Source organism: Heteronotia binoei, chromosome 1, assembly GCF_032191835.1.
Source record: "Heteronotia binoei isolate CCM8104 ecotype False Entrance Well chromosome 1, APGP_CSIRO_Hbin_v1, whole genome shotgun sequence".
Classification (NCBI taxonomy): domain Eukaryota; kingdom Metazoa; phylum Chordata; class Lepidosauria; order Squamata; family Gekkonidae; genus Heteronotia; species Heteronotia binoei.
This window is the reverse complement of record NC_083223.1, coordinates 208,074,041-208,088,498: the sequence shown is the minus strand read 5'-3', so window position 1 is coordinate 208,088,498 and position 14,458 is coordinate 208,074,041. Positions and strand designations below refer to the sequence as shown.

The window sequence follows — 14,458 nt, the reverse complement described above, 5'->3', positions numbered from 1 at the left end:
CCTGGTTTACTTCTCCCTTACGTTTATACTTACAACAATCCTGAAAAGTAGGTTAAGCTGAGAAATAGTGAATACACATGAAGCTGCCTTACATCAAATTACACCTTTGGTCTTTTAAGGTCAGTATTGTCTGTTCATACTACAGGGTTCTCCAGGATCTCAGGCCGAAGTCTTTCACATTACCTCCTGTCTGATACGTTAGTTGGAGATGCCAGGGAGCGCACCTGGGACCCTTTCGAAAAGCAAAGCAGGGGCTCTTCCTTACTGAAAGATCTGACCTGCTGAATCTGAGTGGGGATTTGAACCCACCTAGTCTGACATTCTTCCCACTGTGCCATACATACACCAATATGCATGAACTCCCTAACAAGAAATTGAGCCAAGGAAAAAATTAGGTTCAATTTTTCAACTTTAATTTCCCAGTTTTGTCAGTAAGCAGCACAAAAATCAGATGCACAGTTGTCAAGAAATTCTTTGTATACAGTAAGTATTTGTGTTAATCATCCTCATGTCCTAAGTATTGTAAGGATGTTTATCTTTTACGTGTCTTGGCAGAAGCCACTTATCTAGCTAATCAGAAGGATAATTAGTCTCACCTGTACTACCAGGAACTTGACAGTAGATAATCTAAGCTTTGACAGCTGGCAATCTAGGAGTAAATGATGTGACAGCCTTATTAGACCTTATTCTGGATTGGCTGCCTGATTAAACTTCCTAATGGCAACAGCCAGGATATAGTTAGGTCAGAGGCTACACAAAAAGAAAGCATCATCTTGACAAGGAGGTGAAGTTGTGATTGACTATGTGGAGGAGTGCCTGACGAAGGAACATTCAAATGGGCAGAGACTCAGGGTGAGAAAGCTGACGTCTGCATTAGAAGCATTTTGTTTTGCAGCTTGGAAGTTGTACCTGTACGCTGGAAGAATAAGCAAAGGGCTGGACGTTCTGCTAAAGGATTCCAACAAAGCAACAGGCTGAGTTCCTTCAATAGAAGGTTAATGGAAAGCGCTTATCAGTATATCTGAAATGAAGCAAGGAACTGCATGGGGCAAGCAGCTTTGAGACAACTATACAGCTTAAAGTGTAGGAGTTAGTCTGGCTAGCTGCCAGTCTTTTTTGTTTTGTATGTTCCTCATCTTTGTGCACTGTCATATTCTGTATTTGTTTTATTGTCCTTTTATGTTTTATCCCTTACCCTTTGTAAATAAAATTATTTCTATTTTGTTAAACATGATTCAGTGTTCTGTAGACTGGCAACTATTTTAAAGCCTACCAGACCATAAGAACCCTAATTCCCTTAAAGAAAAGGTTCAACTGTAAATTTTTATCTGTTCTCCCTTCCCTCTCAGGTTTGAGGGGGCATAGCCCTAAACCCCCTCAACCTGTGTGACAACAATCTATTCAGCACATAACAAGTAAGGCTGTGGGCATTACAAATAAAGGGCATCAAATCAGTGTTTCCAATATAAAACCCCCCAAATCTTGCAACTGCCCTCTTAACCAATCCACTAAGATACCAAAAGCATTTCAGTGAAAAAACCACAACTGTATGGCTTTACCTTTAGGCTACTGGCATCTGAAAACAGCAGTCACTGACACGTTGAAAACTGACAAAATAAAATGCAACTTCTTCCATTCTATCACAGTTCACCAACCACCTAAAGTATATGCCCACTGAAACAAGTCAGAACCATTGACTTCAATGGGAATGAACAGGATATTTTTTTTAGAGATCATGTGACAAATGTAAAAATAGGAAATTCCTTCTTTTCAAGACTCTTGAAGGATCTTTGGTAGAGGATCTTACTCAAATCTCAATGAAGTATATACTGAAATGACAGGGTTCAGGCACTATTTATGTACTCTCCTTCCAGTGATCTACTTTTCACATTAAAAACAGGGCAACAAATCATTCCCTGTACAAATGCACTGAGTACATCTGCTTTTGTTATATCACTATTTAGCATAAATTGCTACTTCTTACAACCATGGACTGTTCTCAACAAATATTCCCTGGACACTGGAGTTTCCAGTGTGTATCCACATCTTCCTTCCCATAGGCAATTATTCATTTCTGCTCTTTTGAGGAGAAAAATACCCCCTACAAGTGAAACGTCTTTTCCTTAAGCAAGGTATAGGTATTCTTCAATTTCCCAGCTGGCATCCCTTCAGCATTGTTATATATATAGAAGTAACTAACAAAAGAGAAGAGCCCAGGCATCCAGAAGCAGAAAGATTGCAACTTCATAATGGGAATTATACCCTAATCTTTTTCTAGTCTGGTAAAAATCAAACTGATCAACCCAATTAGGATTTCTAAACATTTCTGCCAACTTTTACAACTGTAAATGCATTGTACAATACCTTGGAACAGAATGAATTATTTTATACACACACACAAACTCAAGTGGTTTGATAAGTTCAAGTGTGGCACTGGAATTTGCTCTCCACTGTCAATTAGAAGAGCAATTTGGTCTGCAGCACATACCATTGTTACAGACTTGCTCACTCACTGCCTTTTCAAAGGGAGGCTGCTGCAAGATGGGGGCATGAGAGGCAATTTTAGGCTTTCTAGATTCTGCGTCAATGGGTCTTCACAAAGAGCCAGTTCACATGATACTTCTTTGGGATGAGGGAACACATTATCAGGTAATATAGAATGACCGACCTCATGCTAATGGCCAATAGTTTCACTGTGGGGCAGGCTGCAGTTAATCTGGGGCAAATTATGGTGACATGAGCTGGTGTGTGTGCCATAAAGCCATCAGAAAGCTGTCACAGCAGGGATTTAATTCTTTTCACACACCAAGGCTCACATGAATCTAATGAAATAAGATGAAACAAGCCACTAAAACTGCTGCTTTCAAGGACATAATCGTGGTGTGTTTGGCATGTGTGAATGCGGCTGATAATGGTTGGGCAAAATCCACTAAGGCTACCCTGAAAGAGACAATGGTAGCAAAAAAACAGAGGTAGGAAGTGGCAGCACCCAAGGAATGCCTAGCTCTGGCCCCTGAGGGTAAAAGAGCACTCAGGAAAGCTAAAACCGTGAATATGCAGTCCGTTGCTGTGGCTGCGGCTGTTGAGGTTGCTGTGGTGGCTGCTGTCCTTGCTGCTGCTGCTGCTGCTGCAGCCGAATTTGCTGGGAATAGGGATCTTCAAGAGACTTGACAAACAAAGTGGTTTTAGGCCCGGTCTTCCATATGATGCCATTGAGGTCTCTGACAGAAGACTCTACAGTGATGCTGTGGGTGCCAACAACAGCAAAGTTCAAGAGGAACTGTGTGCTGAAGTAATCATTGTGAGGCTCAACCATTTGCTCCATCTCATTTGCCAGGCCTTCCATGGGTATCTGAGAAAGAAAAAACAAGAAAGTTGGAATGCCAGTTTATGCAGCCTCTTAAAGGAAATGTTCAGATGTTTCAATTTTGCTATGTAAACAGAAGCTTGGCTTTTATGAATAAGATTCAATCTTCCTTCCATTTCTGGAAGAAACCTCTGACCTTGCAGAGGAGGGAGAAATTAGCCAATTTGTCCTTTAACTGCATCTAGTATATCTACGCAAAACATAAAAAGTTGTTCATGCCTCTTCCCTAAATGATCATACAAAACTCAGCTGTCCGTATCAGAAGCCCAGGGCTTAAGAACCTTTAGGAGCTGATTGGTCATGTCATCAGTGTTCTTTCACTTGAACAGATTGGTTTCCTACTGCCAAACAGATGTATGTTCTTGGCAGGATATTTCAAGTGCTAGCACCAAGACAGCAAATGAATAAAAGAATTATCTATTCGCAGCTGTCTTTTGCTTCTGACATACAGATATAACTGACTGATATGCACAGGGTGGGAAATTTAGCAGAGTTCCAGCATTCAGACTTGCATCAGGTCTAATCCATTCCTCAGAAATGCATCCAGAATACTGGGGTGCTAGTGTTTGAGGGGGAGGAGAATCACCTCATTCACAGCAGATGCTCCCTCTTGCATTTCTAGTGCTTCATTTTCCATAGAACCAAAGCTGTTTGTGCAGGCTTAAAACAGACAGCCAAAATGGCAGAATTCTTGTTAATTCAAAAGGTAAAACAAGGCCTACCAATTCTTCATGGGTTTCAGGCAGGACAACTGTAGGTAACCTAAGAACACCAGATGAGCCCTGCTGGTCCATCTTGTCCAGTGTCTTGTCTCACAAAGTGGTTAATCAGTTCCTCTGGAAGTCCAAGGTATAGAGGCTGAGACTTTCTCATGATGTTGCCTCCTAGCATAGGGGCTCAAGGTTTCAATGCTTCTGAACATGGGGGTTCCCTTTAATCACCATGGGCACTGATACGCCTGTCCTCTAATCTGTCTAATCTCCTTTTAAAGCTGTCTATGTCTGTGTCCATCACTACATCCTCTGGCAGCAAATTCTACATTTTAATCACTCACTGTGTAAAGAAGTATTTCCTTTTGTCCACCCTGAACTCTTGGCTTTATGCTTCCCGTACCTTGTACTCCTGTCCAGATTTGCTCTGTAGTACTGAAGATACATTTAAACAGATGGACTGAATTTTGCGGAAAAGGCCAGGTTTGGAGCCATGCTGGACTACGCCCTCAACCTTTAAAGCCAGTTGCTGGTTATTCTGAACTACGATGGGTTCTGCAGGGTTACGTGGAGATGGTGACAGGGCAAGCTGAAATAGATAAAATGCAATTATACTGCATTTATTTAAAAGGAAGATGGCCCTGAATAAGATACAACTCCCCTCCCCAAAAGGAATTTAAAACAACCTCTCCTCCCAAAAGGTAGTTTTTTATTGCATAGTAATCAATATACAATATAGACTAAAGAAGAAAATAATTTTTCACTTTTTACACTTCTTTGTATTTTAACACTTTACAAATAGTTTTGGATCACACTACTTAAAGTTTAAAATGAGACTTAAAAAAAAAAAACACTCCTGGAACCACACAACAAGGCAAAGGCTGAGATAACAACAATCCTAAACACAATTATACCCTTGGTCCACTGAAATCAGTGGGGCTTAGAAGGGTGGGACTCCTTGGGAATAAACTGGTCCCCCTGCCAGTGCTTTCTGTAAGCTCAGAAGTCATACTTTTCCAAAAGACTATGTTATATCATCAATCCAGCAGGGACTTCTTCATCTTGCCCTACCTAAAATGTCACAAACTCCTGTCCACTAACTCTAAAATGTTCACTAACAGCTATAGTAAACGATGTGCTAAATTGCAAAAAATCTGCAGGTTTTTGGGTTTTTCTCTTTTTTTGGGGGGGGGAAAGTGAACTACCAGGCAACTCTTATCTAAAGCACAAGGGAAGAAACAAAAGCCAGTATGGAGTAAAATTCTGAGCCATACTGTGCACATGGGGCGGGGAGAGGGAACAGTTCTCCATTTTAAAAACTTTCTTCACATACAAAATAAGTATGTAAGAGTGAAGAGTTCACAGTAGCCTCTCTCATGACATCATACTGATTTTGTAAATACAGAAGTTTTTCAGATGATGTAACATTCATCCCATGCGTGCATGCCCATATATGTAGCCTAAAGTGGTATAATGCAGGGAAAGTTTACCCGTTGGTTCTACCAAACATGTGCACTAACCCTCATACACTTGAGTTGTGTACATTTTGTACCTCCCCACATAATCATGAAGTGCAGCATTAAGCGCAGGGTCTGGCATCCTGAGAATTCTGATTTTTCATTTTTTAGAAGACCAAGTTTCTGCCCATAGTGGTTTTTGCGGAAAATTGAGTCAATATGAGTCTATGATATCATGCACACCTCCTCTCTCAGAATCACTTCTTCCCTCCTGAATTAGACCAGAACCACCATCACTTTCCTGTATAAAAGAAGACTGCAGATTTATACCCCGTCCTTCTCTCTGAATCAGAGACTCAGAGCGGCTTACAATCTCCTATATCCACAACAGACACCCTGTAAGGTAGGTGGGGCTGAGAGGGCTCTCATAGCAGTTGTCCTTTCAAGGACAACTCCTGCGATAGCTATGGCTAACCCAAGGCCATTCCAGCAGGTGCAAGTGGAGGGAATCAAACCCAGTTCTCCCAGATAAGAGTCTACACACTTAACCACTACATCGAACTGGCTCTCCCTTTCTTTTTGACAGTCTCTGGTCCTTGGCAAAGATTTCTGAAATTTTAGAAAGCTTGATCCTTGGGAGCGGAGGGAAAGGAGAATAGCCTTTGCCTCTTCTAGACCACTGGTGCCATTCTGCAGGCACAAGGACATGAGCATTCTGCATTTATTCTTTTCAAGAGTGGTTGCAAAGCTGCTCATTTGTCACTTCATACAGAGGTCCAATTATTCAGCTCCTTCCAACCAATCATAACCCCGCCAGGAGCACTGACTGGTTGGGGGGACCCACACAACTGGCCTCACCTGCAGAAAAGCTGCAACACTGTTACATCTTTGTGACCCTGATTCGAGAGAAGTCTTTTGCTCTATGGAGTTATTTTATCTTGCCAAATTCTGCAGTCTTTTGACACAGCTCTCTAGCTTGTTAAGAGCCCTTCGCTTTCAGCTCTGACAATCTTGTGTACACATACTTCAAGTGACTCTAAGCAGACATTTACTCAATGGCTATTGACGAAGCCAACTGATTACACTAAGGAGAACTGAAGCTGAACATGCCTGTGGTAACAAAGCATCTGTGCTTCTACCGCAGGGAATCCCCTTGCCTAACCAAGCAGCCTCTCTGGTGAGTTCCAAAAGGATAGCAAGGAATTTCTTTTTGGGGATCTTCTTGGGAAATAATGTCAGTTATTTTACTGTTATTTTGTTGCTTTAAATTATAATATTTAAGATCTCATTACTGTTTTACTGTTGTGATCTCACAGGAAAGGATTTAAACCTAATAGCTGAAATTACATTAAAAAGCTGATGCTTAATTTAACTCAGCTGAGACCTGTTATAAATGTTTATAAGCCAGCTTGCCTCAGAGTCAACTATTTCCTCAGGTACCTTGTTAAATGCCTGTCTGTTAAAGGGCCTTCTAAAAGAACGTTCTAAACTCATGTATTGCTTTTTTTGAGCAATCCCATCAGCACTTCCATGTGGGGAAGCCACATGGGGACGGTAACATTTGCCAAACACATCTGTTGACAGGATCTTATATTTACGCTGAGTTTTGTTCACAGTCACAGGTCTAGTAAAGCTGCACAAATATGTTATGGCAAACACTGTCTCCCTAAGTACAGTGCTTTATCCATGAGCAAAGAATGCTGCCTTAGAAATTGTAATTTGAAGGCCTTATCCCTACAGTTATGCCAACCATTCCATAACTCTTATCTTCTGTGCAGGAGGAATCACAACATTTAACAGGTATGCTTAAGTAAGTATAAGGTTGAGCAGAAGGGTCTAGTTGTGTTGCTTTCTATCACAGAGTTCTAGTGATAAACAACTACAGTCCGCAATTCACCCCCTCCCTTGGTGATAATGCATTGTGGGAAAGATGCATCACATTCTCTTAGCTACAAATGATAAAGCCTTGACAATGCAGAAGATGTGATCTCCATATGACAAAAGGAGCCTTAGAAATAAGATACCATGTAGATTATACCCCAAATGTGGGAAATTAAATGTATTCTTCCAAAATATGGTCATCTGTACAGGAGCCTGTTTTCATTGCCAATGCTAAATCTGGATAATTTCTAATAGTATTGCCTTCAGTATATGTTTTATTCATACAGTACTTGAACTTCTGCACAAGAATGTTAGGGGGGGAAAAAGCTTAATATTTTCCAGGCAGGATATAAGATTAATGGTGTAGTAGTATCTAAAACCATATTATACCAGAGCTCATAAAAATTAACCTTTACAATGAATAAATATTACTTCATGAACTAATATGATAAACCACGATAGGACAGGAACAGTAAATACAGAGATTTGTCAAGCCATCCAATTCATTTCACAAAAACAAGAAGGTTGAATAAGACTAATCCACCACTGAGTAGTAAAGCAGTCAGAGTACTGGAATTCCCAATGACCCAGAAAGAAAAGGGGGGCAGGGGAAGAGAAACCATATTTTCTTGAGGTATGTGACATCTCAAATGGTGGTGGGGAGAAAGTTTACATAAGTTATATATGTGGCAACCTTGAAATTATTAATTGTATGGCACCCTGTATCAAGTGCTTCTTAAGCGTGCATTACTACTACTATGGACACCCAACCATCTTCCCCTCTCTCTGCACTATCCACTGTGGCCCAAATCTTTCTCTCCATCCATTTCTGCTAATACCACAATGACCAGACAAAGTATAGGAATAATAAGAATTTGGGTTCCCATTACATAAAATTCTTTTGCATCAATTTAACTTAAAATTTTGTGTGGCTATCCCATAATGCTCATCTTACCTTAATGCTAGTTGACTGCAGCTTCTGGAAAAAGTACCTCTGAAACGACAGGGGAACTTTCAGCAAGGCAATGACTGCACTGCATAGACAAGCCGTGTGCTAGAACAAAACAATACCAAGCCAGATCAGACTAATCCTTTTTACAGCAGAGGCAGGAAACAGCATGTACTTCTGCATATTAGGATGGCGATCACTTATACTTAAGGCAAGCCAAGAAAATGAAGAAAAACCAATAGATGTATTTCCTTACTTCTTCTGGGACAGGATGAACACTAGCTATAGTCCTAAGTACAGCTCTAAAGCAAGCGAGGAAACATTACAAAACAGATAAGGAACCTTTCTTTTTCCCCTAGATACATCAAATGACCAAGAATACTTGTGAAAAGGAGGCAATGGCTGTAGCAACCTGATATGGGCTTCAAGGCAAGGGGACTGCAGACTGAGAGAGATGGGATAGGACAGCCAGACATAGCAGGTGAAGGCAGCACTGGCTGTGGGAAGAGAATAGAAGAAATAGGGGGCAGTAGGTAGAGAGAACCCGTGGTCAAGACCAGAATAGAAATGTTTTAGAAAAAATCTCCTTGTCCACATTCTGGAGAAAGTATCTACTACAAAATGATGTTTTTGCTGAAGAATTATCTGTGGGCTGTGAAGTGCTTAGTTTTGAAAATCTTGCCATGCTTCATATCTTTAGTCTTTGTTCAAGAGCCCGTCCAATTTCACTCATGTAAGTTGTTCTGTTCATGTGGTGAACATGCCCAGTCATCCAAATCTCTGTTCCCTTGTTAAAAGGAAGTGCCCTAAAAGTCAGTATGAAATTCTAACTTTTAAGTCAGTCAAAAGTATAAGCTCATTTAGATGCAAGGAATGAAACTGAATAATGGTAACACATTCTTCCATTCCGTTGCTTGGAGTTGCTACAACTGATGATCATGTTCTTGGATGACCTGCCTTAATACGATAAACACGGCACCACTGAAAAGTTGTACTAAAACACAGTCAGCTTTAATGAATGAAGCAAAGATGGAACGATAGCATATGGCATCCAAATGGTCCACAAGAGAATTTTCTGCCTGGCAGTCATCAGAATAGGATGTAATACAATCAAGATCCCAAAGGGCTTCTGTAGACACAACTACTTACAAGCCACTAAAGCATCTTTGTTTCACACAAAGCTAAGAGGTTTGCGTTCTGAAGGATCTTGGACAAACTTTTATTATATGCAGCTCAATCTGGGGATCTCTTCCAAAACAGGTATGAAAGCTTCACTACCAGGAAAATGCTGGTTTTGCTACAGCCACTAAAGCATTTTCTATGATCATTTTAGACTTACAAAATATTTTTTGTTCTTTTTTTAAAGCTTAGTAACGATCCCAAATAGATCCAAGACCGTCAGCACCTTAGAGACCAAGAAAATGGTTAGCTTTCAAGAGTCAAAACTCTCTTCATCAGAGCTTTCTCTCAAAAGCTTATACCCTGAAAATCTACGTCTCTAAGATTTTATGGAAACAAATCTAGCTGTTCTAATGCAGATCAACACAGCTACCCAATGAAACTATCTTTATTTCTTTTCTTAGCTGACAAGAACAATCCTCCTTTAACTTTTCATGTCAGTTTATCTCCCTCCATTCTAACAAACTTCCATTTCTAATAATTCTAAATCTTGACTGGTCCCGTCTAATCCAACCACTGAAGATGCTGGCCTGTATCCTACCACTCTACTAAGCCCTCCAGGTTAACAGGTCTTCTTCCAATTTAAGAGGCTCTTCCTCTAATGAAAGAGCTACTTCAGTGGGAGGAAACCACCCACTGCTTCTAGGGCCGAGTCATTAAAATGATGCAACCATGGCATGATATCAACCTCATTTTGCTTTAGGTCAGGTCTGTTTCCCTAGTAACACACATTATTTGCATGTAATGAAAACTCAAACTATTTTTTTAAAAACTTCCAAGCCACACCTCAGAGCTGTAATAGTTTAAAACATTGTACTATGTAGCAGCTATTACTTGCCATGTAAGATACAGGTGCATATTTTCTGTTAAGTGATTCCACCTCCTCCAACACTTGACTAAACACACACATCATTCTCCTTTCATATTCACTTGTGGCATGTGCCCCACCAGCAGAGCCATATTCCTGAAAGCTAGAAAACAAAATTAAGTCTAGCAATATTCATTTAACATAATGTGCCTTGGAAATGACTGTATTTTTCAGGTACTTTTGAGTCACCAGGTTGGAAAAATATAAAAATTCTACAATATATACTTTTTCTGTTTCTACATATTCTGTCCTCTTCAACAGTGCAGCCATGGATATCCTGTGAGGTTTGTTTTAAAATTCCCATATTGATGTCCTCCATTATGACTTCTGAGCTATATTTCTATTCTCAAAGGGTCTGAGCCATGTTCTATTGCAGGGTTTCCCAAACTTTCCCCCCCCCCGTAGCCCAGTTATTTTTACACTTCTCCTTCATGGCCCACTAAAATTCGAGGGTGGAGCCAGGAGACTTTGGGGGAGGAGCTGGGAGACAGGAATTATGTCATTTCCTGTGGGTCACTTCCGGGGCACTTCCCCAAACCTGCCTCTTCTTCTGAAGTAACTTCATTTTCAGAAAAATCTCTGAAACTATGCTGAGCCAAAATGGGGGTGCAAAGTGGGTGGTCTGCAACTTTTTCATACATTCTCAGGGTCCTCTCTTTCCACCCCCACACCAGCATGCACCTGTTTGTATGTTCTTCTCCAGCTTGCAAGCACTCCTAATGCCTGTGTTCAATTGCCTGCACCACCTACACACCCCTTCCTCAACAGCACTGGCCACTGTATGCAGTTGGGAGTGCTGTTGCCATTGCCATCAGGAATACCAGGACTGTGTATCACCCATTCTGAGCCCTGGCAGCGGCTCTACCTCAAAATATGCTGACATATTTAGTAGGCCCTTCCTTCAGCTGCTACTACTGGAACCCTGCCTCAAGCTACAACCAAGCTTGCTTGGTTTCAAGAAAATCTTTGGACAGCTATTTTTCATACTTTTCTTTGCCGGAACACTGGGAAATTGCAGTGAAAGGTAGCAGAGAATTGTACTGCAATTAATGAATTCCAAGTTATATGAAGTTCATACAAGCTTTTCTGCAGTTATTCCAAAAAGGATATTTATGAGGGGCTTGCAGCTTTTTACTGGCTGTTTCCCATGCCTTTAAAAGCACCCCAGCTCCTCTCTGCACAACACACAGAAGTTGGGGGATGGAAGGAAGGAAAACAGAGCTAGGCTTTGCAGCCTGTGTCAGTCTTCAAGCCTAGTTTCTCTGCACAACAGACTGATGGGAAAAGAAGGAAGCAGAGCAGAGGTCATGCTTTGCTGGGGGTGGGGCTAGCTTTGGCTTTTCTTGTGACCCGGTAGTGAGGCTTCCGTGGCTCGGTACCAGGTCACGACCCTGCAAATGGGAAACACTGATCTATTGTATCAACAGAAATCAGGGCAAGTCCAAAGACAGGCTTTTTACTAGAGCTAAGCAGACCCACAAGGCTTTGTTCCTAGGGAAGCTTCATTGAAGTAAGTGGAATTACATTAGAGATTAATTATTTTGTTCATTTGGGGGGAGCCGCAAGAGTTAAGCAAGAAAACAGACTATTAATAGAGCCTAACAATAAGAAAATAAATAGAATTCTGCCATTTTAACTATAACTTACCTGGAAGTAATTTTTACTGAAATCCTTAGGACTTACATCCAAATAGATTTAAAGACCAAGCATAAAGGCAATATTGGAAAGACATAGTTTTTATTCTTTCATTTTCCAGCAAGAACTACTGGGTTTCTAGGAGCTTCAGAAAATTTATAATAAGGTAATGAATGGCAGACAAGTTGGCTTGTAAGTCAGCTTGGACATCAGTGCTGACTTTCCCTAGCAAAATGCAGATCCTGGAGAGTTTTGGGTCCTTTCTCAGCTGTGCTCAAGAATTCACATCAACTGATGGCAATATCTAACAAGACTGGCCATTAGTGGGAGCAAAAACCTTTATTCTTAGGTGAGAGCTTGCTAGTGACAGCAAGCATGATGCTGATCATCATTCCTTTCTAGGAGATGATCAGATTCGCCCTTTAAAGTACAAATCCCACACTCTCCGGCAGAAAAGGAATTAAGTAGTCAGTAAGGTTCCTCCAGTTCCTAGCAGACTGTTTCCACACTCCCTTCTTCGCTTCAATTATTCTATAATCTATGTAGTCATTAGTGACAAGGTTACATAACAAGAGGCTGAAAACAAAAAGTTCTATCACACTCTTACCTTGTAGACTCAGGATCTAAAATCAGGGCTTCAATTGCATGTGATATTAACAGGCAACTCTGCTGTTGTCTGATGTAATAATAAAGGCAAATAAATTAAAGATGCAAAATTTTATACATCATTGCATTCTAAAAATGCTCATATCAGAACTGATGTGGCCTCTATTATTTAGACGATCATAATAGGTCTACTTCACATCGTCTGTGGTGGCAAACACAAAAAGTACCATCATACATATACATGACAGGGATCTGTACTGCAGCCAATCCTGCTTCCCTTATGTACTTCCCCAAAGAATACACAAGATGCATATTTGTTGTACACACATGATGACATGGTTTGTAATGTAACATGTGAAGCAACTCTTTCACAGGATCTAGTGGCTTGCCCAGGCTTCCAAAGGCAGGCACTGGAGCAAACAAGCCTCTTAAATAAATTAACGAATTCATTTTCCCTTACAGATTCACCACCACTCTCAGCAACAAATGTGCCATTATGGAGACACTAGGCTAGAGTGGCTGTTTTGCATGTATAAGGACCCAGTTCAGCCTCTGCAGCTGAACAAAGTTCTTAGGCAGCAGAACTGGGAAAAGTTTCTGCTTCAGAAAGCCATTGCAAGTGATTGGACAGCAGAAAGTACACCATATACTGCACTCCATGGAGAACTGATCTGATTTGGAATAAAGGTAGCTCTGTCAATCCTTGAAGATTAATTCTCACTAACAAATGGCAAGGATGTTAGTGTTGCCTTTCAAAAGAAACTGATACATTAAAACGGTAAAATTTATTCTTGCACTACAGCTTTTGCACCTCCTAAATTCTGCTGGTATATTATATTTACAAGAAGTATGATGAGGACCAGGGATAGTATATTTGCTGCATTAGCTATATACTGTGCTTAGCATAACCAGAAGCTAACAGCTTTAACAAACTGAGCCCTGATGAATGCTTCTGCAAAAGTGGCTTTTGGCGAGATAATGCTCCGAGTGCCTGATGCAGAGATTACTGTTTCAGTTAACGCTGCTATAGGAATACACACAACTTCATGATTCGCACATACAATTCTTAATAAAATGTGCTTTATAGCAGGGTTGTCCCCTATAACATCACAGCACTCCAAGGAGAAAACATAGCCGTCCCCAGGAGGTACATTTGAACATGTGAACAGGGCAATGGATCTCTGCCAGGGTAGTCTAGATTTCCACATCTCCACTCAATGAGAATGCCACTATCATCTGAACTGACCAGTCCATTCTCATGAAGGAATCATCATTAATACATTTCCTGGTCATTACAGACCAAACAGCTACAGCTGCAGGCTTCTTGTGTCTCTTTTTATGTCTGTTCCAACGATGGTTGATCTTAGGAGACTTGGGTTAGGAGCTTCTACACCTAAAAAACTGACCTGTGCCCCTCAACATGCTTTCCCCCACCATATAAGTTCAGCATCCCTCAGGGAAAAACAACACCCCTCAACATCCCTCAGGGAAAAAGCACTTTCATTAGCAGGATACAGTTCCACATTCCTCAGAGTGGCTGAGTCTGCATCAAAAGAGGACTGATAGAGATCTCCATATCTTGAGGCCAGGTTCCTGAATTCTTCCATGGAGAGTTTCATCTTCAGCAAATGAACAAAAAATGCATAATTTATGCAAAGAAACAACTGCCATAGATTATGCAACACTGACTTGCATTCCTATTTTTTTGTTTGCGCCCATGCTCTCTGTTGCTGGTAGGTGAGGTTAACGGTATGTGTGACTGGCCCAAGATCAAGCAGGGTGGAGATTTCGACCTGGGTCTCCCAA

At 40.9% G+C, this 14,458-nt stretch overlaps 1 protein-coding gene across 1 annotated transcript in view; it reads right to left on the bottom strand.

The window, feature by feature from the left end:
* Window positions 1-391: 391 nt before the first annotated feature.
* The window catches only part of INTS7 (integrator complex subunit 7), a 75,609-nt gene continuing 61,542 nt past the window's right edge, over window positions 392-14,458 (bottom strand). Inside the window, exons 15-20 of the mRNA XM_060247084.1 lie at window positions 14,168-14,271; window positions 12,654-12,722; window positions 10,382-10,514; window positions 8,371-8,469; window positions 4,481-4,666; window positions 392-3,352 (exon numbers count right to left, since the gene is read on the bottom strand). Of these exons, the coding sequence (XP_060103067.1) occupies window positions 3,041-3,352; window positions 4,481-4,666; window positions 8,371-8,469; window positions 10,382-10,514; window positions 12,654-12,722; window positions 14,168-14,271 (903 nt within the window). The 3' untranslated portion in view covers window positions 392-3,040. The remainder of the gene's footprint in view (window positions 3,353-4,480; window positions 4,667-8,370; window positions 8,470-10,381; window positions 10,515-12,653; window positions 12,723-14,167; window positions 14,272-14,458) is intronic.